Here is a 27,423-nt window from a genome sequence, read left to right as displayed (position 1 = left end):
AATGTCTGTTTTTTGTTGTTGTTGTTGCATGCATGATATGTTTTCAGGTAATATGCACCATTTATTTTCTGCAAAAAATAATAAAAATAATGTGTGCGAGGAGGAAATGCTGCATTCAAATGTTGTTAATAAATACGAAACTACCGAAGAGCTTTTAGCCGGACAATTTGATGAAACGAAACCGAGACTCAAGATCGGATCTGTTTATCCGAATAACCGAATATTTACAAACACTAATTCTGCATAACTGAAAACAACACACAGCATACGTGTGGACCCCCTACACGTTTAATATTTGCGTGGGTTCTTTAGAAATCTCATGTTTTGATTTATAGCGTTATTGGGCGGTCCTCGACCCGTGATCGCGAGATTTCCCACAGCGCCTGAACGCAGCAGCGAAGCCCTCGGTGACGGAGCAGAGGGATCTGCTGCTGCCAGCGTCGTCTCGTGCCGTCGCAGGACAGAAAGGTGTGGAAAAAACACGGGTCTCCTAGGAGCGATACACGGACGCGGCAGTGTTTTGGGAATGCTGTCTCACTCTGAACATGTTAGTACATCCGTGTGTATACTATATTCACGTTAACGTTACGCGCATGCTAGTTACTGGACGGCGCGCGCGAGCCGTTGCTAGTGTCCGTCTAGCGCGAGCTAACGTTAGCTTGAGCGGTTAGCTTCTCGGTGTCATCCTTGTGTCTAAATTCATGGGGTCGTCGAGCCTAGCTTGCTTGAATCCAACGGCTGCTGTGGATATTATTTTATTATATATATTTTTGGTATTTGTACCGGTGAGTTTAACGGCGGCGGTTGGCTCCTGAACGTGTGTTTTTGCTCCTCTTTGACCGTTTGACAGCTCCGTGCCGGTGGAGACATGGAGACCCCGGGGAGGATAGCGGCGACACCGGGCGCCCTGGACTTCACGGTGGAAAACGTTGAGAAGGTTAGTCCCCGGACCGCTCGGTCCATGAAGTAGTCTTCTTTTCTAAAGCAACAGAAACAGCTGAAGGGGTGGTGGGAGAAGCTGAGGAGCTTTTTCTGCCGTGTAGCCACATGATAATATTGATTTTGTCTGGAGAGATGATGTTTGCATCCAGGGATTTTTTTTTAGCTCATCTGTCTTTACGTCTTTAAATGAGTCTTGATTTAATGGCTAATGTTTAGAAAGAACGATCAGAAGAGCATCACAAAAACAGTTTGTAGCCACTGTGTGTGTGTGTGTGTGTGTGTGTGTGTGCGTGCGTGTGTGTGTGTGTGTGTGTCTGTGTGTCTGTGTGTGTGCGTGCACGATCGCCTCCTTGGCTGTGTTTACTGTGGCTGCATGGTTGCTGTGATAAATCTCCCTCCTGCTGGGTGGCCGCTGACTCCGACGTGAGAGGATGGGTGGGGGGAGACAATGGGGGAGGATGGAGAGTGAGAGAATAGGTGCTCCTGTGGAAGAGCGGAGACAGCGATGAGATGGATTGGAGGGGTGGGACAGGGTCGATGTCTGTGACAGCGCCAGTAAAGAAAGAAGAGGAGGGGGTGAGAGGAGGTTTGGCGATGCGACAGAAAAGGAATTAGAGGCAGGTTTTAAGGGAGAGAAGTACATTCCTGTGAGGGTGAGATGGCTTGGCCTGATGATTGTGTTTCTGTTGCGATACAGGAGGAAGAAGGATGACAAAACAAAGAGCGAAGGTCCTGTCCTCCTTGCGGATTAGCCCCTTTATTTATTTGTTCATGTTTACAGGTGAAGAAAGTGGTGCTCCGTTATCATTTGGGGATCGGAAAGGCATGAAGAAAATGCCTCTCACATTTTCTCTCACCTTCAATAAATCGTAGAAAATACTAGTAGATATTGTAAGCAAATGTATAATTCATGTAACAGGGAGCATCATAAATAATTTGTTATGATGTATTAGGGAAGCCTTTAGTGAAAGTACCTGATACCCAACCAGATAGATTTGCTTTGAATCTTTCATCAGATCAAGCAATTTTTTTCTGGAATTAAATGTTTAATTTATAATGGAAGTGAACCCTCCGTTGCCAAAAACAACAATTTCTAAAGAAACAAATGGTACAAAGCAGCCACTAAAATAATCTACTCTGATGGCTCTCGTGTTTGTGTGGGTTTGTGTCATTTAAGGTCCATTTTCAGACCCTGGTTTTAGCCGAGTGCTCCAGCGGCATCAGTAATCTCATTAACTGATAAAACATGACAAACAGCATCTGAGGTATAATTTCCCTTGAAGGCATTGAGCACTTTTGTAATAACAACACGCGTGTGTTTTAAAACTAATGAGATATGTTTTTCTAAGGCTCCTCTATATTTAGAAAATATATTAAGACTATTTGTGAGACGTGATTTTTATTGTTTTTGATAATTCAGCTTGAAATATTTGTACTTAATTAATTATGGAAGCAGCATGATGTTGTTCATTTACTGGTATTAGAGGGCGACGAAAGGTGCTTAAGTATCCGACTGTTGGTGCACCTGAAAGCTTCATATCTGCATCAGACACACAAACTTAATGCATTTAGAAAAATCTGAGATGCTGCTTTTACCTGTAATTATTCTTATTACATTCTCTGCCACGCAGTCACAACAGCATGCAACTAAACACACACAGCACCAGCAGCAGACACGTCCATTGTTCATCCGTAGAAAGTCAAATGGGCTTCTCATAAAAACGGTCAGAGTTAAATCAGTTGGTAAAAGAATAAATTAAGAAGAGCAGCCGTGTAGAATTGTCACTGTCGTTCGGTGGGGCGGTGGAGGGTGTGTGTTTGTTGTATACATGGTGGTGGTGGAGATGATGGTTCCTGGCCCAGTACTTCTGTGTGTCCAATAGAAAGCTCTTTGTTTAATCTCGGGTGTCTGAAACAAAGTACCACATTGTCAGCATCTGTGTGTCTATAATGAAAGGGGACGTATACACTGCATTACATTTCCGCTCGACTGTAATTCCCCTTGTCTAGAATCACTATTCCACTATTCTCAAGCACGTGGACTTTGGAGGAAATGTTATGATTTAGCTGTTTCACTTCCCCCGAGACAAACTACCACCAGAAAGGGACCACAGCACAGCTCTGGGTCAGCACCTTGAACTATTGTGGGGGAAAACAAAACTGCTTAATGTAAGAATCTTGATTCTTATCCTTCACAACTTCCAACTTTCTTTTTTCTTCTGTCTGGCAGTGTTGACTTGCCGCACACCCCTTTTTTCGTCTGTCAAAGTAGATTACTACACAATCCTTTCCACACTTAACTCTGCTCTAATGCCATAATGTGCCACACCGCCTGTCTTAGCAGACTGGAGTCGATGCTGAAATTAGTACACCTGTGGACCCGATCTAGAATTGATTTTGAATCGAGACGTGATGAGCGTGTAGCTCTGCCTTTTTGAAACTGTTCGAGTAGGATAAGATGTGTAAGTAACAGCTAGTGCTTTCTTCTTATTTAAATGTTTTATGGAGATGATTCAGCCTGCCAGCTAACGTATTACAGCACATAACAGGGGAATTTGACACAGAGAAGTGATGCATGGTCTATTGAGTAGCTTTGTGGTGGCTGGAGAGGCTATTTCAGAGGAAGAAGAGGTAACCCAATGACTATTACCATCCAGTCCTTGACAGAAATATATATGGGATCAAGGTGGAAATCACGTCTTGTCGGTTACATGATACACACACGCACACACACATCCTGGTGCAAGCACTTTTGTTTCATTCTTTTATTTTTAGCAGGCTTGCAGACAGTATTCTGAATTATGTGGTGGAAACTGGTCATGTAACTGAGGTTTGCACGTTGAGACACTTGCTGCATGGGTTTGTTTGCTTTTCATGCGCTGAGATTTCATCACTATTGGCAACGTGGTATTCTTAATTTCTTTCTTGGCCGTGTGCTGTCAACAACCACCCGCGCACACTCTCGCCCGAACTATTGTTCTTTGTTCCCTCATTAATCATCGTTCCTCTGCACGTCTTTGGTTCTCGCCGTTATAGCGCAGTGTCATGAGTAGGGATGGGTATCGTTTGGGTTTTTTCCGATACCGGTGCTAAACCGATACTTTTAAAACGATACCGGTGCCTGAACCGATACTTTTTTAGTGCCAAGGCAATTTTTTTTCTTCAAATTGAACAATATTATTAACTCTTTAAAGTATACTATAGATATAAATAAATAAGTACATACAAAACACACTTCAAACTACAGCTTCAAACCTTTTAACTTCAAAATATAAAAATATATATTTAAAAAAAGAACAGACAAGCATCAGGTGGCCTGATGGGACCGTGTGCAACAGAACTCAGACACTGTTGGATCCTAAAACTGCTGCTTTACTGGACTACACGTCATCATTAATATCAACTGGAGAGATTTGTTCCATCAAGGCGAGGACGGACGTTCAAAAGCTCGTGCTCGTGTCTCCAGCGATCTCTGTGTGCGCGCACTGTGTGTGTGTGAGCGCTGGAAGCCCCGCCCCCTCGAGCCCCGCCCCCTCGAGCCCCGCTCTGCATGCAGGCAGACAGAGAGCAGAGCAGCGAGTGTGCTCAGATCTGCGCTATTTTAATAATCGTTTTTAGCGTGCGGGCACCGCGCTACCTTTTTAGTATCTATATACCGTGCAACTTTACAGAGTAGTGTAAAAAAAAAAGTATTTAAATCGGCTCAGGCACCGGAAGGAAGCACCGAAATCTGCGTTGCTTTTCGGTCCGGTAGGTACCGGACGTGTTGGTACCGTGCTGGTACCGAGAACCGGTGCCAGTATGGCACCGGTTCTCGGTACCTAACCCTAGTCATGAGGATGGGTCAGCGGTGCGATGATGCCTTTTCCACGCGGCACGGCAACAACGCTGCCCTCCCATCGCCACAAGGACTTCTGGGTGTGACACTTGAGTGGACAGATGGCGTGAAGACACACCAGGCCTGTGGCGGCGAGATTCCATTACCTGCTGTGTGTAAACACAGTCTGCAAAGACGCGTGCACTACCACCTCATATGGGAAAGAAGATTTCTCTAATGCTTACAGAAAAAGCCTTGCTTGATAGCTGATACTCATATTTGTCCTTTTATATTTTGTATTATATAGATATCGGAGTGGCCTTTGTTAAAGGTTCCTCACACAAGATTGCGAGCATTTCTATTGCCTCTCAACTTCTCTCCACATGGCAGCGGCTTGCAGCTAACGGTGCTAACAGCGCTAACAGATCAAACTACGACAAAAGAGCTGCTGGAGCTGGAAGTGTATACCTGATGAGGGATCCGCAGGAAGGGTGGATGCTAGGCTTCTGGGACGGTAGGCCGTAGGTTAGGGACAGTGTTATCAGCTATAACTGCTGTGTGAGCGGACCGGCTCGGTCAACAAAGAACGGAGTAGCTTGGATAACAACAATCTTCTATATTCCATCTTCAACGCACCTTCATTTAACCTACCCTGCAGTTATTCTCCTGGGCTTGGGAGTGAGCACACAAGTGTATACCAGTCGCAGTAAATCTGTGGTTGTGTGTGAGCAGATGGTCCAACTGAGCCATGTTGTTGTTTCATATGCATCACTCTTCTCCCTCCTCCTGCCGGAGAGGGACTGCAGACGAGGCTAAAGACCTTTGACGGCCTCTGGCAAGAGCTCGCCGTCCTCAGGTGAAGCTGGGCGGTTCAGGCGGGTTGCAACCATCAGTAGATACAATTAGTTGCTTCAGAGTAAAATAAACGCTGCTGTTTCTAGGGGGTGTGCTGTGTGTTTTTTTTGTGTGTGCGTTTGCTTGTTTGATGAAAACAAACGAGTGATGGGCAATTACGGTTAGTTAGTCGAGATAACGGCTGCATGTCTGCTGTGATTTCTAGGTGAGAGGCGGTGGTTCTTTGTGAGAAGATTAAAGCAGAAAACAGGCCGTTTTTGTGTCTTGTTCTTTGATAATGAACCGCGGAGGAACAGACGCGCTCAGACACAGTGCTGTTTGGGATTGGATAAGGAGAGGTCTGCGGTAATGATCCGCTGCTGCTTTGAACTCTGATATCACAGCTTCGTTTACAGAAAAGGGCAGAGTGGAGCTGACGAACCAAAAACATCCTGATGCTTTTCTTTTTTTAGTGAAGGCGAGGTATTGATCTTCAGAGAGTGCATCTGTCCTGTCATGCAGCTTTGTCCATAGCAATCTGTTCAAATGTAAAAAGAAAAAAAAACGCCTATTTTCGCACATGCAGTGGTTTTTGTAAAACTGCACTGAAAGCGCAACGATTTTCGTGCAAAGTAGCTGTTCCTTGAAAACAGGGTTGAACAAGTCGAAGCCTCACACATACAGCACATACAGTACCTGCTGCCATTACTGCACCTGCACCTATAGCTGTCTCTCAAAAGCGTATATGAGCAACTGCCACCTGACTCTGTGAACAGCCAGCTCATTAACACCCAGCCAGTCGTGTTCAGAGGCTCGTACTGTAAGTGAAGGCAGATAATTGCGTTTTGCAAGATGGGAAGAGAGAGAGAGCGAGAGCCTGAGACTCTCGCCTTTTGGTCGGCTTCGGCGTTGTGTTGATGTTCCTCTCTACAGCTGCAGATGCACTGTCATCATACTCTGCGAAAACATCCTGGTTTTCTACACTGTACCATTCAGCCCCCACCTTGTATGGCAGCTTATAAACCTCTCTGATGAGGAAGTGAGACGACGTGTAGAGCTGAGAGATGGAATGAAACTGGATGGACAGTTTAGGCTGGAGGGATGCGAATTAGGAGAGGGGGAGGAAAGAGGAGAGGATGTCTGCTGGTGGAGGAAGTTACGTGAGCGGGCTTCGGGGGTAAAGACGAGCATCAGAAGCTCACTGAAAAGTTTTTTTAAATCCCCCCCCCCCCTCCCTGTGTTGGTTGTCAGACATTGCCTGCCAGCAATTTTAGTTAAGTGAGCATGTGCATTGGTGTTTGTGTGTGAGACAGAGTAGTGAAGGGGGAATAAAAACATGCATTTTCTTTTGCAAGTAGTGCCAAAACATTCTCTTCTGACACCGCCAGGATTAGAGGTGTCTGTTTAATTAAGGCTCCCTTTCCCCCTTTCTTTTATTTCCCTCTCTCGTTCGTACTCATCCTTTATCTATTTTCTCTTTGGCTTGCATGCTCTTGTTCTCCCTGCACTCAAGTGCTCAAATTACTCCGAGCTGTACTTCAGAGAGTGCTGTTTTCAGGTCATTGCTTTCTCCATTGCTCAGGTTTTCGAGGTAAACTGTCTGCTGGTGTGTCTGTGTGCATGCCTGGTTGTGCATGAGAAAAGATGCTCTTTTCTCAAGGTAACCAGCTCTTTTCATCACACAAGAGCTCAAAGGACTGCGTTTCTCTTCTCTCCGTAGGCCTCTGATACCCGCTGTTGTGAACATGTGTAGAGCGGTTGTCAAATGAACTCTGTTTCTACAAGCCCTCTCACGGTTTAACCATTCACAGATCGTACGGATTCTTTAAATTCTAAATTCTTTGCTCTCCTCTTCTTCATTTCCAGGCCCTCCACCAGTTGTACTACGATCCCAATATAGAAAACAAGAATCTGGCCCAGAAATGGCTCATGCAGGCTCAGGTCTCGCCTCAGGCCTGGCAGTTCTGCTGGTCCCTACTGAGCCCAGATAAGGTATCATGTACACACACACACACACACACACACACACACACACACACACACACACACACACACACTGAAAAAGCATTTTGCGTCATTTGCATCCATCTCAATTCACGGTGGCCTTATTGGCATGAACACCTCCCAATGCTCAAAAATACAAAAGTACACAATAATATTGACTTGAATGTTGACACAACATCAATCTCATCGTCTCTCACAGGTGCCAGAGATCCAGTACTTTGGCGCAAGCGCGCTTCACACCAAGATCTCTCGCTACTGGTCCGACATCCCCACAGACCAGTACGAGTCTCTGAAGACCCAGCTGTTCTCCCAGATCGCCTGCTTCTCCTCCGGCTCCAAGATGGTGCTCACCCGGCTGTGCGTGGCTCTGGCCTCTCTGGCGCTCAACACCATGCCCGAGGCCTGGCCCGGCGCCGTGGCCGAGATGGTGCGGGTGTTCCAGGAGGAGGGGGGAGGGGTGGACGGGCGGGCCCGCTGCCTGGCGCTGCTGGAGCTGCTCACCGTCCTGCCCGAGGAGTTCCAGACCAGTCGCCTGCCGCAGTACAGAAAAGGACAGGTACGTGTGCAGGAACCACCTTCTCGACACCTGTCCAATATTCACAGGTTTTCTTGGGATTCATTTGTTCATCAGTACGTCTCACACCTCAAATACAGCTTGAGAACTTACTGAAATGGGTCTCTAGCTCAGAGTAAACAAACGCTTTGTACTTGGACGGCTGTGGCTCATTCCCAGTCTCCCCGTAGTGTCCTTGAGCAAGACACTGAACCCCCAGTTGCCCCCCGGGCGCCTCACAGGGCAGCACACTGCTTCTTAATTACTTGTGAGAGGTTAACCTCAAGGGGATTAATAAAGGATAGTTTCTTCTTCTTTCGTACTTATTCTTTGATCAGATCATTTTGGCTATAATCTTGATTTATATTTATTAAACTACTTCATGCTTAAAAGTTTATTGTGCAGCTGTTTGCATTTATTCACAATGTTGTTTGACTTTTTTATTTTTTAGTAAATAATTGTTTATTTTCCCAAAAGTATTGGGAATATTGGTTGACATATTGGTGTGTCAACAGTGACGTAATGGACATAAACAGGGTTCGTACGGTCAACCTGGAAAATTCATGGAATTTTAAAATGTTTATTTACAGGCCTGGAAAAGTCCTTGAAAGGGAAAAAAAAAAAATCCCGAAAGTTTTGGAAAAGAAAAAGAAGTGTGTTATATTCCTATGTTCATGACGTTCATTTATGCTGAGTTTGAAATAATTAACACGCTTTTAAAAGAAAGACGCTCAAAATATAAGCAGGCATACATACAAGCATCTATATACATGTTTATTCTTTTAATCAAACTATTGTCTCTCATTCATTTGTATCATTTAAGGTTTACTGTATGCTTTGGAATTCTCATTGTTAGTTTAAATACAAAATTCTCTCACTTTTTCATTTATACACAGAGATTTCACAAACTGTTTGGTCACGGAAATTTGGTTTAAAGTCATGGAAATCCATTGGTCTGAATGTGTATGAACCCTGCATATAGAAACACTTCAAATGAGAGGAACGCATCACACATGAGCGATACAGTAGCGGTCCGACCCTCATTGTCGTCCTCCCTCTAGGTCCGGGGCGCCCTGGGCCGGGAGTGGGGGTCGGTGTGTCCCTTGCTGCAGCAACTGCTGCGGCAGACGGACAGCCCCGGGGCGGTGAAGGCTCGCGTGCTGCGCTGCCTGTCGTCATGGGTGCTGCTGGACGTGCCGCTCAACGAGAGCGAGGACCTGGTGCACGACTGCTTCAGCGCGCTGCCCGACCCGGAGCTCTTCGACACGGCGGTGGAGGCCGTGGTCAACGCCATCTCGCAGCCCGACTCCCAAAGGTGTGTACAAACGTGTGGAGGGAGGGATGGGAGAGGGATGGGAGAGGGAGAGAGAGGGGGGGGGGGCGAAGAGAGAGATAGACAGGGGGAGGGGGAGAGGAAGATGGAGGGAGTAGAAGGGAGAGAGAGGGGGAGGGCGGTGACGGAGAAAGGGGGAGGAAAGGGAAGAGAGAGAGAGGGAAAGACTGATGGGGAGGAGAAGGGGGGGAGAGGGAGGGAAGGGGGAGGAGAAGCGAGGGGAGAGAGAGGGAAATGGGGGAGAGAGAGGGAGGACAAGAGGGAGAGAGATGGAGAGGAGGAGGAGAGAGAGGGGGCAGAGAGGGAGATGGATATGGGGGAGGAGAAGGGTGAGAGAGAGAGGGGGAGGGGGAGATGGAGAAAGGTGGAGGAGAGAAAAAAGGGAGACGGAGATGGGGGGAGAGAGGGGGGAGACGGAGAGGGAGAAAAAAGAGGGAAGAAAGAAAGGGGGGGGAGAGAGAGAGGAGGGAGGGAACGAGGGAGAGGGAGAGAGATATATGCATTAGCCAAGGACAGGAAACAGAAATGGTGGGAACTGGGAGGGAAGGAAGGAGGGAGGGATTGATAAAGGGCAAGCTAACAGCCAGGGGGAGGAGAGCGGCATTTCTCGGTTGGCTGGCGTTGCTATGGTTACAGGGAGAGATGTCATCATCCCCTGGTTGATTCAGAGATGGCGGGCACCCATTACCCCTCCACCAGGGAGCGAGGGAGATAGAGGGCGTTGGTGACGGGACGATGCAAAGAAGGTGTGAGAGTGCGAGCGTAAAAAGACGTCTTCGTCCTCCGTGTACGAGAGGGAGGGATCTGAGGAAGCACGTTCCCTTTTAAACAGATGGTGGGAAGACAATTAATGGAGTTACAGGTTGGCTCCTTTTAGGTGATACGGATACACCAGTGAGAGATGGTATTCTTTGGATTTTTTACATCTAAATTCTACCTGGTTTCATGATTTTAGAAATACGTCTTTTCTTTCTCCTTTTGTGTTGTTTTGCGTCAATTAATACCGACCGCAGCGCTGCTTGTTTGTTGGTTTTTGTCAGGTCCTCCCTTCACTCATTGATGGCATCTCTTGACACACATTTGTTTTTGTCAGAGCATTGTGTGATCTATTAGTTTTATATTTGACTTCCTATATATTGTGTGTGTTGTTTCGGCGTCTATAAGAGGAGGTAATATAAAACCTCCATCCTCTCTAGGAAGTCACATCCCATATTTTTTTTATTTTCCATCTGTAGATTCTGCTCTCTTTGTTCGTATTTATCTTTTCTTTGTGCTCTTTCTTTCCCCTCTCTCTTCTTCACCATCAGCCCTCCTCCCTGCCTCTTGTTCTCTCCCTCTGTTTAAACACATTACAGTCAACTCATTTGGGGGGATGCTATTGGTCCAGCTGCATCCTGTTGCCAGGCAACCCATTTCCCCTGTCTCGGAGTGTTGCAGTAATTGCAGAGGGGATCAGAGGTGGGGGAGGTGGGGAGAGAGAGAGAGAATAAAGGAGGAGTCAGGAAGGAAACAGAAAGTGTACAACAGCAGGGCAGGGAGCATAAGAGGAGAGGACAGAACCAGCTAGGAGTTAGAGGAGAGGAGACTGCAGCAGACGGTCTCAGAGAAATCCTCCAGAATGTCTTTGTTTACGAGAGAAATGGGGGTTAGAGCACAAACAAATAACATTCTGCCCTTTTTGATCGCATCTCATGTGCACCAAGCGCTTCTTTTCCAAAGCTAAGGGTGCATGACCTGCATTTCTCAAAGCACCTTGTTAAAAATTAATGATCTTCTGAGTGCATGAGTGCAGTCTGACACGCACACACACACACACACACACACACACACACACACACACACACACACACACACACACACACACCCTATATCAGTCAGCACAGGCCACATTTTATCCAAACAGCAATTATTAAAACTGAAAAATGTATCACACACACAGCCCCTCACTCATTCACACATGTCGGTCCCTCCGCTGCTCTTACAGTTACTCAGGCCCCCAGAACACAGAGAAGAATGTATGCTAACGCAACCACCGGTACGGGCTTGCGTTAGCATACATCCTGGTAGCACGTCACATCTCAGCAGGGTGCAGCTCTCTCCAGAGAAGGCCGAGTCGGTGTGGCGGATACTCGGTCTCGTGAGGCGGGACCGTAGAGCCGGCTCCTCGGCTTACAGAAAGGGGTCCTGAGGGAAATTAGAATGATAAATGCTTCCAAGGACCCCGGCGCAAAATGCATTTAACCTGCAGAGCGGAGAATGCATATCGGCGTCCTTTTAACCGGCCGCTATTTTTGTTTGTCCGTCCCAAAAGGGATTACGCTAATGCGAAAACTGTCGGTCGATTCATTAATTATTCGACGGACAGAAAGTGAATCAGCAACAGGGCTGTTGAAGGAGCAATGAGGATTTCTCTGTTTGTAAACACAATATTTCAAGTTTGGCCTCTTATTATTTTTGCAAGTAGCTTTGGATAAAAGCTTCAGCTAAATGAAATGTAATATTACGATTTTACAGGATCAAAAAATGTAAGTCGATATCCAATCTTATGTAACAATAATGGTAAGAATGTCCAATGTTTAGAAAAGTCCCGTTATCTATTAATTGTACTTTTTTTAATTGAAATACTGTTAGTTATTTATTAAGAAGGAAAAGAATGTGAAAGCTCTAGATTAGACACAGTGTATTTTCTGGGCTGATTTGTATATTTATTTAACCTTTTTTTCTCTTTTTTTTTTAAACCCACACAACCTTGCTGTGTCATTAATGAATATTCATTGTTGTGGACCCACGTCCGTATTGACGTTCTCATTAAAGATGAAGCACCGCCTGCATACCACAACCCTCCCCTTCCCCAGACTGACACACACGTAATATGGTTTACATTCATAGCATTCACACATGCACATGATCTCCTCTGTGACATTCAGGCGCACACACACGCACGCCCTTCATCTCCAAATGTCACCCCTTCACATGCTGTCATTAAGGATGACAGGAGGCCGTCCTCTAATGTTGTCACATGAGCAGATCTCAGCTTGTGTCGAGGAGTGTGCGTCTGTGTCCGCACATACGTGTGTTTTCGCCGGAGTGGGGGAATTATAGACGGCTGAGACGGCAGGAAGAAGACGGAATAATAGCTGACAGCAGCTCTGAGCTGAAGCTTTGAATAGTGCCTCTGGTTCCCGGGTAGATGTGTGGGTATTTTTTTAGGGTGGGTGTGCTGGATCAGAGGTTGGATTGACTTGGACTGAGATTTGATTTGAAATAAACACTCGTCTTGAGAAGGAGCAATAAATACATCAAACTAGCTCTGAGCGACGCGTGAGTCAGTTTTATATTCGCCAGTGGAGCCTCCCCGGCTGTGCGCGCCATGCACTTCTCACTTGTACAGCAGTGTGCTCAGTGATTTTCACCCGTTTTCTTTTAAGTGAACCAGACTCCTAACTGTCAATTCTGCTGCGTCTGTCTGTTTTTGTGTCTCCGTGGGTTGCAGATATGTGAACACTTTGCTGAAGATGGTTCCTCAAGTGCTGGCCCTCCAGGAGCAGCTCAGAGAGGCTGTTCAGAATGGAGACATGGAGACCTGCCACGGTATCTGCCGTATCGCCGTCACACTGGGAGAAAACCACTCCAGGTGTGTGTGCCGATGTGAAGATTTTATAGTACATTTATCTCGGCCAAAATGATACATGACTCAATAATCATCCAGGGTTGGGATGGTATGAAAACATCTGTAATTTGATGATATTGAAAGCAACACATAAAATGGGTTTTAACCAATCCGATAACATAATACAAATACCTGTTTTTTATAACCTACAATATGAGACAAACCGGTTTCTTGACAATAATTTGCACTGGAACAAGTCAAGCAAGCTTCTGTGCGCGGTCTCATGTGTTCCTGTGTCTCTCTCTTTACTCTAGGACTCTGTTGGAGCAGGTGGATCACTGGCAGAGCTTCCTGGCTTTAGTCAACATGATCATGTTTTGTACGGGCATCCCCGGCCACTACCCGGTCAATGAGACCACCAGCTCGCTCACGCTCACCTTCTGGTACACGCTACAAGTAAGGAATGTTCAAATCTGAACCCAATGGAACTGTATGTTTTACAACTGGCATAATATACCTACTTCTTTGCTCAAGCCTAGTCATTACTCGGCACATGTGACCGTCCGCAAAATAAACTTTGCACGTTGTACTTTGGTTTGGCACGAGACTGTATAAAAACATTGCTCCGTTGCACATCATGTTTAAATAAATGTGCTTCTCGCAGTTTAAAAAAACTTCCAAAATATGATAACTCTTTCTCTTCTACTTTATCCAACATAAGATTTAGCAAGCAGGCAATGTATAGTTACCTATATTAGATAATTAATTGTTTTGCGAATGCGATCCGCCGACAAACACAAAGAGGAAGAACCTCACTCTGATTGGTCGAGAAGATACAGGAGGTAGCTAACGTTCTACCTGACAGCAGCCGCAAAGGTTGGTAGTCGAGTAACAACCATATTCCTGCGATCGCTGGAGCTGATTGCGGACAATCTAGACCACGCTTGTGATTCCAATCAGAGCGCAGAACCTTCCACAAGCGGCTCTCTGCTCCATTCTGCTACGGCACCTGACGATTGAATTCACTTATTTGAAGAATGATTCAATCGCTTGCTAAATGTCCCCTTTGTTTACTGTTAGGTTGATCAAATGTACCTGCATTTGTCTGCTGCCGGGTGCTATTTTCCAACCTCGGTCTCTGTTAACAGCCTCTGTGCGTCGTAACAGATGTTTTTGGGGCTTTAAAGTGCAGAAATAATTTGATGTTCCAGACTAAAAAGTATTTTCCTTACTCCTTCCTCAGGATGAAATAATGTCATTCGAGTCGGATAAGCAGGCAGTGTATCTGCAGGTCTACAGGCCAGTATATTTTCAGCTGGTGGATGTTCTGCTCCACAAAGCCCAGTTCCCCACCGACCAGGAGTACGCATCCTGGTCCTCCGATGAGAAAGAGCAATTCAGGATCTACAGGTGTGTATGCTGGACTCTGTTTCATACATGCCGATTTCTGCCGCACACTGTTGAGTGCAAACGTTTCAGTGACAGTCTAAGTGCTTCAGAAAATGGCTCGCTGATTGGTCGGCCTATGAGTGCGCTTTACTCTAATAGACTCTCACTGGACTGGCAGCTGAGAGGGCAAAAGCTGTCTGACAGATTAGCACATAATGTTCCATGGTCGCAAGCTCCTAACATGTCTGCTTGTGCATGTCTGTCCTTCAGGGTGGATATCTCAGACACGCTCATGTACGTGTACGAGATGCTGGGAGCGGAGCTGCTGAGTAACCTGTATGAGAAACTAGGGAGATTGTTGACTAATGCTGAGCCGCCCACATCATGGCAGGTGGGTGAGACTCACACAGACGAGTAGAGAGACAATGTGAACTTTCTTTGAGGAAGCGCCGGTATTTTGTTTTCTATTTTTCACTTTATTATACTTGTATTAGCTTGTAAGTCCACAATCTTAAATTACAATTAAAGACAAGAAAAGCTAAGAGTAAGTTCAAATATATATTTGACAGTATTTAAACCATTTTTATGTTGATTTGGGTTATTTTCACTTTCAAATAGTAATTTTCTTTTCAGCTTTTATTACAATCTTTGCTTTTTTTTTTACAAGAATCTTTTGCATCTTTTTATACAAGAAATGCAGCAAAAAGTACTTTATAATAAGGCGAACAAACACATAAAAGCAGAAAATTAAACCCACTTAAAATCACAATAGGAGGTAGAATGCATTCAATAAGATGGAAATTAAAATCCACAGAATAATATGTTTTTTAAATCCATACCCATATTTTCAAATAAATAAATGCTGCAGCAGCTTTTCTTTTCAACGTCAACGGTGGCTATTTTAATTTTTAAGACGTTTTCTTTTACCGACCTTTTCATTGCTGAAATGTCATATTCATCAGCCGGTCTCCGTCTCCTCCTCCAGCACACAGAAGCCTTACTGTACGGCTTCCAGTCCATAGCAGAGACGATAGATGTGAATTACTCCGACGTCATCCCCGGCCTGATAGGACTCATCCCCAGAATCAGCATCAACAACGTCCAGCTAGCAGACACGGTGATGTTCACTATAGGTGAGATTAGAAGGATCTCAGCATGCGTCGTACGACTTCAAACCAATTTAGTGTCATCTAAAGGCAACACAGATGGACCTCATTAAGTAACTGAACTGGTAATCTCCCACTAGGTGCTCTGGCTGAATGGTTGGCAGACCACCCAGTGATGCTCAGCAGTGTCCTGCCCTTGGTGCTACAGGCTTTAGGGAACCCGGACCTTTCTGTTTCTTCTGTCTCTACACTCAAGAAAATTTGTAGGGAATGCAAATATGACCTGCCACCCTACGCAACCAACATAGTAGCTGTCTCTCAGGTACGTGTGTACATGCAAGTCTCTATGCTTTCCAGAAATAACATTTCTCTTTAAAATCACATCCGTTGTATTATTATTTATTTTTTTTATTGATAATTTGGGTAAGTTTGGTCTGTGCTTTGAAAGTAATATAACCTTCACTCTGACTTTCTCTTTTCTCTCCAGGAGGTGCTCATAAAGCAGATCCACAAGGTCAGTGTGTTCTCTCACATTCACTTAATTTTGTTGGCATTTAGTTGACATTTAAATAAGAAAGGCTGAGAAAGAATTGCGTAACATGATTTCTGCTTTTAGCCTACAAATTGTTATGTGTTTGTAAAAAAAGAAAATGCACTCAGGAGAGAGCAATTCTCCGCCAGGTGTCTGCAACGACCGCTGTTTTATTGTGATTGAATGAATACAACCTGCAGTCGATTAACCCCTCGTGTAGACACCGATAAGGCGTAAAAAACACTTCATTCAAACTGAAAAATAAGCGGCGATGTACGCAGGCAATCGGTGCAAAGTTGTTGTTATAAAGCATTTCATAAGATCTGGATGGACTCCGCTGTGTTGTCACTCGTGGCCCTCTTCCTGCTCGTGAGTGAGGAGTCGGCAGGCAGTTAATAGCAGAATAAAACGGGCAATAAAGATTTTTCCTGGCAAAGTGTGAGTCACCGCAACCATGAAAGGTCCTTGAGCGTGCAGCCATAACCGGCCACCCAAACTGTTATGCAGCTCGCTGCAGCAGAATGCGAGAGTAGCCGTGGACGGACACAGAGGTGCACACGCATGAGTCTCCTGGCTGAGATAATAATATTAATAGTGATAATAAAGACTGCTTGCATGACAACGAAAGCTAAACCTCCGTCCACATTTTCTTGCAGACGAGTCAGTGTATGTGGCTGATGCAGGCGCTCGGCTTCCTGCTCTCTGCTCTCCCCGTGGAAGACATCTTAAGAAACCTTCACTCCCTCATCACCCCTTACATTCAGCAACTGGAGAAGCTAGCGGATGAGACGGTGCGTACGCGGACTAACATGTAACAACACACACACACATACACGAACACAGAGCTGGCCCGAGCTGGACTCTGGCCAATAGGAACAGGCCTTGTTTCTGTGTGGTGTCACTGCAGTGGAACATTTCTCTGCGGGACCAGATTGGATTTGACCCTGCAACATGGGCTAGTGAGTCACACGGAAGTAGCAAAGACACACTTTTCTCTCTCTCTCACACACACACACACACACACACACACACACACACACACACACACACACAGCAACTAGAGAGGGGGACGAATTGAGCTCAGAAGAAGAAGAAAAATGCATGCACACTTACAGTAGGTCATGCTTTTTACATTTGCACGAACACAGAAGAGTCTTTATCCCCGTTGACATGTTGGTTCTAATAGAGTCTGGGTTTTCAGACTGTCCCGCTGGATGGTACAAATGTGGAGCGGATATTATCTAAAAATACACAGTTTGATGTCTGCTATATGTGGAACAAAGTAGAATTCCTCCTGATCCCTTGTTATGCCATCATTAGAGACTCAAGGTGGGGCGAACGGAGACGTCAGGTTCTATGAAGCTTCTCTCTGTTCCCGCCTCGCCCTTCAGTCACACGCTGTCCCTGACTTCCTCCCGCTCTTAATGTTTCTTCCGTCTAGCTTTCTTGATGTATCGGCATGACATCAGACTAGTGAATCAGGTGCCGTGTGTCTGGAGCCGGACGAACAGTGGCACCTAGTGGGGGAGGCTTTCGGGTTGCATTACATCAGAGGGGTGAATGACCGTGAGGCCTGACCACAGCGATACGGACTGTTCCTGCTGTAGCGAGACTGTACAGACAACCGTGTCGACTCAGATGTGAGATGTGGATGTAAGACTCGTGTTCCTCGTAGTGTTTTGGCTCCGTTACATCACCATGGAGACGGAGCATTGATTTAGCACTGCTTGTGAAACTTGATTAATGATTTTACCTTGCGTGTGTGCGTGTGTGTGTGCGTGTGCGAACTGCTGAACTACCTCCCCGTTTATGTGTTGTTTTTTAAAGTTTTTAGTAGGATTAATTATTTTGTTGATTAAGTAATGGCAATTGTTCTTTTATTCTCTATTTATTCTATAAATAATAATGACTACTGTTCCAAATGTTCAATGCTAAATGGTTTAAATGAGGGATTGATCAAATTGGGACATATGTCTCTCAAGATATATTTGTTATTTCATTTATGAATGAAAGCAATTTGTGCACAAGAAAGATAATATATCTATTCAACAGAGAACACCAATAGCCGTGTTTCCATTCATGTGCTTTTATGCGTGTATTTGAAGCCTCAGAAAATCTGTATGGAAACTGTTACTGTGCTTTGATGCCATAACTTGCCACACTGCCTTTATTAGCGCGAGTCCTTCCTGAAATAAGCCCCTCTGTACTGAATCAAGAACCCATTTTGACTCAATTGAGGACCAAAGTATTCGCACCACTATTAGTTTTTTTCTTACATTTGTTTGCAGAATTTTTCCGTATCCGGAGACGTTGGGGTTAGGTTGTTGAGCAAATTCCCAAATAAAACGATCTGTTTCTTCTTCCTTTTTCTTTCCTCTTTCAGCCCAATCCCTCCAATAAATTAGCGATCATCCACATCCTGGGGCTGCTGTCCAACCTCTTCACGACGCTCGACATCAGCAAGCAGGACGACGAGTCAGCAGACGGCTCAGCGCCACCTGTGAAAACAGCCCCGCCTCCACCTGGACCGAACCCAGTCAGTACCCCACACACACACACACACACACACACACACACATATGCACAGAACATCATCATTGTCATCAGTAGGGTGATTATATGGATGATAGATATTGTGTTCCATTTAAAAACTTTAAAGCTGCAGTGGGACACATGGCACTCGCAGCAGTTTGAGCTCCTCCCCCTTCTGCTGCCTCCGCCTCTAAATACATCGGCTAACGCTGGTTGGAGGGATGTCACTCAACTATAGCCTGATCGGATGCTCTCGTGTGTAGATGCTAATGCTACTCCTTGTGGATGACTTTCTACTCGTTCCTTTGTGTCTCAAAGTTAATTTGTGTTTTCCAGGTGGTGGTCGTTTTGCAACAAGTGTTCGCGCTTATTCAGACTGTTCTCGGCAAGTGGCTCAACGACTCGCAGGTCGTAGAGGTGAGTCACCGTCGTCCGCGGCCTCATACCGTCGGAGCGCTCCCGTCTCTGTGAGATATCAGTCGGCACAGTCGGAGATGACATTTCAAGTATCGCTGATCTCATGTCGTCCCTTCAGGCGGTGTGCGCCATCTTCGAGAAGTCGGTGAAGACTCTGCTCCACGACTTTGCTCCCATGGTGTCTCAGCTCAGCGAGATGCTCGGGCAGATGTACAGTACGATTCCTCAGGCCCCAGCCCTCGACCTCACGCGACAGGTACACACACACACACACACACACACACACACACACACACATTCTTCCTTTGATACTCGCACGCAGAGATTTCATAGATTTGTCAAAGTGCTGCGTTCGAGCTAATGGTACACCTGACAGACCTTATACCGCTTTGTTTTTGTGTCTTACGTGACTAATGGTGAGAACACTTTTTTAAATTGGTCCAGTATTGAGGGAGAACGCTGCAGCCGGCAGCTGCTAAACGGGATGCTGAGTAATCGCTCGGGGCAACTCCTCACCTTCAAAGCACATGCACTAAAAGTGCTCGTTTTTCCAAGCAAAAGGTTTTATATCTCTGTAGGGTTGTTCCCATTATGTTGTCAGCCCCTGATAATAACAATCTGAGTCTGTCAGTGACAAAAACAAGCACTTTTAGTGGACGTACATTGACGGTGAGGAGTTGCCCCGAGCGATTACACTGCAGCCTGTTTAGTGGATGCTGTCTGCAGCGTTCTCCCTCGATACTGGAACAAATAACAAAAAAGTGTTGTCCCTGTTAGTCACTTAGACACAGAAACATAAGAAAAAAGAGTGCAGGTTGAAAAATACCAAAGTTATCCATTAACACAGGCGAGAGAAACCTGAATTATTATCGCAGCAATTAGACGAATTCAATCCAAAATCCAACTGAAACTCAAAACGATGCTAAAAGAAAGAAGTCTGTTCCCACAGCTGAACAGTATCTTTAATATTCTGACACGTTTCTGCATGAACTGTGCTCTCACAACAGAGCTTGTTTTTCTCACACACAAAAAAAAAAAACACACAGAAAAAAATCAATCGCCAAAATACTCAACACATAGCAGCCATATTTTAGATGTGAGGGCAGCGGTAGTGAAGGAGGTGTCTGATGATTAGCAGCCGTATGTAAAGCACGGTAATCAGGTCTCTGCATGTAAAGACATCCTTCGGTTTCCTGCAACCTGGTTTGTTGTGTGGGAGTGAACCCAGCGAGCGTCTGATGTGAAGTCCTGCTGTTTTCAGATGGTGCACATCTTCGCCAGTCAGACGGACCACTTCCCACCCATCAAGGCTCTGTTTGAGCTGGTTACCTCGGTAACGCTCTCCATCTTCCAGCAAGGTAGGGGGTCTGGCAGGGGGCGGGACTGTGAATGCTGTCAAACGTGTCAGTGATAGACCGTCTGAATGTTTTTGATCGTGTTTGACTTCACAGGATCCAAAAATCTCATCTTTTAATAGCAGAGAGGTGGAATTGTAAAAATAGAAGTTCACAAGTATATTCTAGGGCTGTACCGAATGTTTTTTTTCTTCTTTTTATAGAGTTTTCAACATATTTTATGGCGTCATCACCAGCTTCCTTTGTAGACTATACGCCAACAAACATGACGCAGAATATTCTGTTAGATATAAACATGTGGTGGATTCTCCAATCTTTTTTTCTTAATAAATATTGACTTTTGGATTTAGCAACGCTCTGGAGTTAATGGGGAAATTATGGGATTACACAAATCAGAAATAATCCGACGTTACAGCCACCACTGTAATCTAATTATACAAAGAGTATAATGTTAATAAATATTAGTGAATACCAGCTTTTTACGTAATAAATAGACACGCGCAGCATGTCAACGTTATTTAGGAAGCTTCGGTACAGATGCAGCACTTTATAGTGACATGCTTGCATGTGTGTCTGCAATTGTCTGTGAAGACTGACATGCTACCACTTTGCTAGTTAATGAACAGTAAATGAAAGGTCTGGGACCATGAATAGGAACACGACCAAAGGTCAGAGGTCACTGGGCTCTGTTGTCAGTCGACCTTTAAACGTTTGCTCTAATCAATCATTAATCAATCAGTGATGAAGTAACAAAATCTCAAATGATCGTTTTTTTTTGTATCGATTGCAGACCTCTGTTTTCCACTGATTAAATCGTTTTAAGAATATTATGGTTTGCTTCACACTTGTAATGTTTTCTATATTTATCAGCCTAGCATTTGCTTATTTAATTTTTTTTTTAACCCATTTATTTGTATTTACTGCTTCAGTGTTTGAGCTGCATGAACATGACTTTCGTTTTTTGTTCAGTTTTGATCAGGAGTGTCTTAATGTGCCAGACTTGAGTTCAGATTTTCACTCGACATAAGGCGTACATGAATGAGATGATGTAACTTCATCCACCCGGGTTAGGACACTCGCACCGGCTCTGTCTGCCGCTCCCCTTCCCTTTGTGTTGCCCCCTCGCTCCTCTCCTCCTGTCCCGCTTTGACTGGTTCAGTAATGGCTGCCTCTCCTCCTCCTCCTGCCTCTTAACTCTTTCCTTTCTGGAGCAGGTGCCTTTTCTGTAGACAGTATCAGTGCAGGATACGGTCGCAGCACCGAGACCACTGAGCTTATTCAGTTGGCTGACGTGTAACATAGCAGGGCTACATGCTAGGATTGGAGTCGGCGTTCTCCGTCGCAGCCCTCTGAATAAGCCCTGTATTCTCTCTCGGGGGGGTTTGTGTGTGTGGGCGAGGGCTGGAGTGGGGGGGGCGGGTGCTGAGGAGTCTGGGTACTGAGGAGTCTGAGTACTACAGACGTTTATTTTGTTTCATTACAAGTTTGTTGTTGGAGCCCCGCCCCCTACCCACCCACCCTGAACCCAACATCAATCTGAAGCTTAATGTGGATTCTTCATGTCCAGGAAATGTGTGTTTAATTGTGCATAAATCTGCCATACTTTAACAAAATAGTATTACAGAATTCGAGTAGTCTGTGTCCAGCAGCACAAAGGGGAGGGGTATCGAAACCAGAACCCGCCCCGGTCTTTGAGTGTGGTTCATACAGATGGCTATGGGTTCACCTTTTTGACCCAAAGGGGATCTTATTGGCCGGCTCTGAATGGATCCTTCAGGTGTTAGCGCCTCTTACCCCCCACCCCCCGTCCCAAACTGTAACAGTAACAGAGGTGCCTCCTGGGTTCCCACTCCAAACCCACTTTTCTTTCTTTAGGTTTGATCTTTTTCTCTCTCTCGTTACTTCCTTCTGTTCTTTCTTTTCGTTTCTCTCCAAGCAGACCCATGTCTTTGTCTTCTGCCTGTTTTCTGTTTTTTGGTCGGTCTGTTCTACCAAGACTCTGCCAAAGCTTCATATGCCCCCCCCTCCCCTCCCCCTCCCCTCCTTCTCCCCTTCGTTCCTTACTCACGTGTGAATTATTTCAATGCAATATTTTTGAGTTCTCTTTTATTTCCACATGACTGTTGAATCTATTCAGTTGCTGTTTGTATATTATTCTTATTCTCTTATGATTTCTTAAGTTTCATCTTTATTATATTTTAGGACCCAGGGATCATCCTGATATTGTTGATTCATTTATGCAACTCCAAGCTCAGGTGTGTTTTTGGTTTCTTATTTCATTCACTTTGGGTTTCTCTCTCTCTCTTTCTCTCTTTTTGTAATTTCTCCCTGTTTCTCTGTCCTCCTCTCCCTCTTCTACCTCTTCCTGTTCTTTGTTACTGGGCCCTCGGGTGTCCCATCACACAGGCGAGGCAGTGGAATGAAACGTGAGGGGAATGTTTGACCAGAGAAGATGTCTGTCTCTCCTCAAAGGCTTTTGATTCTAACAGTCACCTCGCCACACAAAGAACAGACCTCCTAATTCTTAATTTATGCATATAATAATTATAATAATATGTTCTTTCCTTGCCACCAATTTACAAACGGATATACGTATTTTAAAACATCTAACAGAAAGAAAATAATCCCTTAAAACTGCAGAAACCACCGACATCCGTCTGCTCTGCTCACGGACGTATACGGAGCGTTGATAGCGCACCGATCTTTATCTGCTACTTGTAATGCGCCTCACGTTCAGCTAATCAACTGATCGAGAGAAGAAAAAACCCTGGCAGAGGTTTTGAACGGAGTCAACGCAGCCGATTTATCATCCGAGTCGTAAACTCACTGTCGTATGTTTGATAACGCTTGAACTCGTGGAGATGATTGGCGGTCAATCCGCGTCGTCTTCCTTTGTGAAACGAAGTCAGAAAAACATGCCAACGTTGAGGAAATTGGTTTATAACCTCGGCGGCTGATTGGACAATTGGGAATCGGTTCGATGAAGAAAGTCACACTAAAAAGTCTCGATGGTGCCTTTTTTTTAATAAGTTTGGGATCAAATTTGGACAAATTGCTAATATTTAGCTCGCTCTGGCTAACGTAGCGCTCTCCGTTAGCTCCTCAGTGGCCCGTACTGAGCACGCGCGACTCCCAACGCTCGCTCGTTAGGTACGTCCATCATCGATTTTGAATTTAATAATAATGCTCAGAATATCCGGGAATGAGTTCCTGTTTGTGGACATTCTATGCATTCTATTTTAAGCACTTTAAAGCATTTTTACTCACTATTTCCCCCCTTTTTTCTTCTTCTGAAAAGCCAAGATTAGGGCACACTCTCTCCTTTTTTTAAAGAGAGGAGAAGAAGAAAAACATCAGCTCACTCAGCGCCTTTTTAAGATGAAATGTTTTTGGCTGACGCGGCTCTCGGCTCTCGGGACGCTGATGTAACGCCGTGGTCCCAGGTGACTGCTTAGTCTCTGAGCCCAGTCCTCCTCTGAAGTCATTCCAGCCTGGAGCCAATCAAAGCCCAAATGAATTAATATTCAACTAATATTAATCAGTCCAGACAAATTGGCTGATGGCTCTTCTGTTTTATTTTTCTATTTTTGTCTTCATTCTTCTTCCTTTTTTGTTTTCTATCTTTGGATAGATCTGACCTTCATCTCTCTCCCTCTCTCCCTCTCTCCTCCATCCTGAATGAGTTCATTATTACAAGATGATTATTTCTCTTTACCTGCACATGTTAAGTACTCACACACTTCTGTTGCATATTCAATCCAGTGAACCCCCAAAAAGTAATGTTTCAAATACAATTGACGTCAACAAAAAAACAAACCCATCAACTGCCTTTAGTTTGACTTAAGTTCCCAATTATTTCAAAGTTTGATTTTTTGCAATTTGTTTGTTATACCTGCCCAGTTCTGCATTGGAGGGTCTCTGTACGAGTTTGGATGTAGTTTTTCCTAAACGGATGGAGAGAGTACTAAAGCCTGGTAGGCAGATCTGTTCTCGGCCCTGTGTTGCTCTCAGATCCGGCTACCAGGCTGCTTTTGATAGCCGTATTCTGAAGGAGCTTATGCAGTGGAATGTGGTGAAGCAGTGCCGAGTGGGTCGGGCGTCAGAAGCACGCTCTGTCTAACGCCTTTATCTGCCTCTTAGGCCCTCAAACGGAAGCCCGATTTGTTCTTGTCTGAGAGTCTTGACGTGAAAGCAGTGTTCCACTGTGGTAAGTTTACACAAACACACACACACACACACACACACTGTTCTGCTGCTGAGAAATATTTCTACCGTCAGTAGTTTATTTATGTTTCTGACTCCTTCTCCCACTTCTAGGAGTTCTGTCCCTCAAATTTCCTGAGGCTCCGACAGTCAAGTCAACGTGCTTGTTCTTTGTGAGCGCGCACACACACACACACACACACACACACACAACTTTTAAACCCTGCAGGAATTTGCATGTTTATAGATGAGTAATTTGTCTTTGTGTCCCCGCCTCAGACTGAACTGTTACCCCACTGCTCGGATGTGCCTCCTCTGGCCCGAGTGGTGCAGGAGGACGGAAAACTGTTGATGCAAGCCGTGCTGGAGGTGAGGAGCGCCGCATTAGACATTTCCAAATCACTGGGGGGGACGAGCAAAAAGTTTCTGCGGTTTTGGGAGAGCTGTCATGCCGCTGCACACGTCGTTCCTTCCAGCGGCACGACAGTGAGAAACTCTCCTGAATGTTGCGGCTGCAGCCCAGAGCAGAAGAGGAACACTGTGTTGTTTTACTCGGCTGCTCAAGGTCGTTTTTACAAAGAGCAGACGAGCAAATAGAAAATAATCAGTGACTTCAGGTGAAGAAGCACTTTAATTAAAGTCTTACACTAATGCAAAGGGAATTCACAGAGAGTGAGACGTTGTATTCGCTCCTCGTTGTAAGACTATTCAAACCATCTTTATTTTAGTCTTTCCACTTTTCCAGGAATCACCAACTTGTTAGAACACGTAGAAATAATAATCCTTTATTATTCCCACAGTTGGGATTCTCTGCATTTGACCCATCCTTAGTATTTTTAAGGAGCAGTGGGCTGCCCCTAGTGAAGCAACCAACCACATGAAAGTAACCATTTTAAAATGTTCACTGTTTACTAACTGAACGTGACCCACCAGGAAATAAACCGAAAGGCATATTTGTCTTCTGGCCACGGGGAAAGTCTGGGGAGTCTATGAACATGCTTACGTTGGCGGAAAAAGGGTATTGTTGTAATAAAATCCCTGTTGTCTATATTTCTCTCTCTCTCTCTCTCCAGGGCATTGGGGGCGGGGCCTCTCGGTGCCTGATGGACCAGTTTGCAGAAGTGCTGTTCTCTCTGAACAAACACTGCTTCTCTCTGCTCGCCATGTGGTTGAAGGAGGCGCTGCAGCCTCCCGGCTTCCCGTCATCGCGGGTCACGACTCTCCAGAAAGACACTTTCTCGCAGCAGATACTCAGGTACGGACTCATCGATTGACGCTACGTGGTAGTTACATTTTTTTGTCCTTTTTTTTTTTTAAATCTTCGCCGCCTCGTCTGTCCAGCAGAGAACGAGTGAACAAGAGGAGGGTGAAGGACATCGTGAAGGAGTTCACACTGCTGTGCAGAGGGCTCCACGGTACGGAGTACGCCGCCGACTACTAGGACTCTACCCTTGAACTCTCGCCCAACCGTGACCTCTGCCCTCGGCGGCGCCACGCGGCGGGTTGCCGCGGCGACACAGTTCTCACAACCCCTCCCCCCATCAGCGAAGACGTCATGAAATGATTGTAAACGATAAACCCGCCGCAGGACGAGACGAGGAACCATTCCAGACCCGCCAAGCGGATTAATGGACGAACATTAAATCCCCCGGTGGCTTTCGGGAGGCTGTCCTCTCTGCTCTGATTTTCTTTTTCTGTTTTAAGATTGATTCTCTCTCTCTCTCCCTCCTCCCTCTTGTTTCGTTGAAAGAGCTTGGAGCAGCACTCCCAGCAGCATGCTGCCTCTCGCCTCCTTCTATCTCTGTCTTGTTCTGCCTTTTCTAGATCTTCCTGTGGTTCCCTAGGTTGTTTCCTGGTGATTTAGCATCCATTATGAAATGGTAGTGGTATCGTACGTAGCGACATTATTTTTCAAAAATAAATCAAATGAATTATATAAATGTATACGTATACACATATAGACAGACGGGGGGGGGGGGGGGGTCAGTCCTGCTGCTGCTAACGGGAAGAGAGAAGGACCAATGTCGCGAGGGGATTCTGCAGTAGAAGTGACATTAATATAAAAAAATATCTTACTCCCAGCCACGCCCCTGTGATCTCTGCATTTGCCAAATTGTTATGACATGTTTTGTGATTATTTTTGATTTTATATTTGCCTTTTTGGGGGGGGTTATGAGCCACACAACTGGACTAAAAACAGTTTGCTCTCTTGACCAGCCCTGTGTGTGTGTGTGTGTGTGTGTGTGTGTGTGTGTGTGTGTGTGTGTGTGTGTGTGTGTGTGTGTGTGTGTGTGTGTGTGTGTGCGTGCGTGCGTGTGCGTGTGTGCGTGTGCACAGGGCTGTACCTCATGTACATACAGTCCCGCCCGGTCATACTGCAGTCTCCTCGGATTGTAGAGCGTCTCTTATGCATTGGTCCCTACGGTAAAGCAGGACTGCCTGGAGTAAAGGCTACAGGGAGGTGGGGGGGTTAGTAGCTTGGTGGTGAGAACAAGGCACAAGATGGAAACTGAGAAGGGAACCGAGTGTTCGGAGGGATGAATAATCCTGTCTGAGGACGACTTAGTCACTGTAATCGTGCAAAAATATTAATCAAGTTGTGCATATTAACAGTTATTGCTGAACACTTCTGTGTATTTGAGTGTGTGCGTGTGTTCATACCCGTATGTATGTATGATTGAGAGGGTGTGTGTGTGTGTGTGTGTGTGTGTGTGTGTGTGTGTGTGTGTGCACAGATGTATCTTTTTTTCTTTCTCCACTTGTTCAGTGCACTTATATTGGACCTACAGTACACAT

At 45.3% G+C, this 27,423-nt stretch overlaps 1 protein-coding gene across 1 annotated transcript; it reads left to right on the top strand.

Annotated features, from left to right (window-relative positions):
- Positions 1-526: 526 nt before the first annotated feature.
- Positions 527-26,476, top strand: LOC306738781 (importin-13-like; the record flags this gene model as incomplete). The annotated part of the gene is made up of 23 exons (XM_079220699.1): positions 527-547; positions 851-937; positions 7,460-7,585; positions 7,797-8,153; positions 9,212-9,465; positions 12,977-13,117; positions 13,408-13,549; positions 14,337-14,503; positions 14,753-14,873; positions 15,468-15,615; positions 15,729-15,910; positions 16,076-16,102; positions 16,777-16,911; positions 18,504-18,656; positions 18,989-19,069; positions 19,188-19,325; positions 20,331-20,427; positions 22,627-22,679; positions 24,565-24,631; positions 24,742-24,800; positions 24,907-24,996; positions 25,701-25,882; positions 25,972-26,476. The coding sequence occupies 23 exons, from the start codon at positions 527-529 to the stop codon at positions 26,066-26,068; spliced, it is 2,925 nt and encodes a 974-aa protein (XP_079076825.1). The 3' UTR covers positions 26,069-26,476.
- Positions 26,477-27,423: the final 947 nt, after the last annotated feature.

Source organism: Taurulus bubalis (genome assembly GCF_910589615.1).
Source record: "Taurulus bubalis genome assembly, chromosome: 7".
Classification (NCBI taxonomy): domain Eukaryota; kingdom Metazoa; phylum Chordata; class Actinopteri; order Perciformes; family Cottidae; genus Taurulus; species Taurulus bubalis.
The sequence above is the reverse complement of the archived record's forward strand: the minus strand, read 5'-3'. Positions and strand labels throughout refer to the sequence as shown.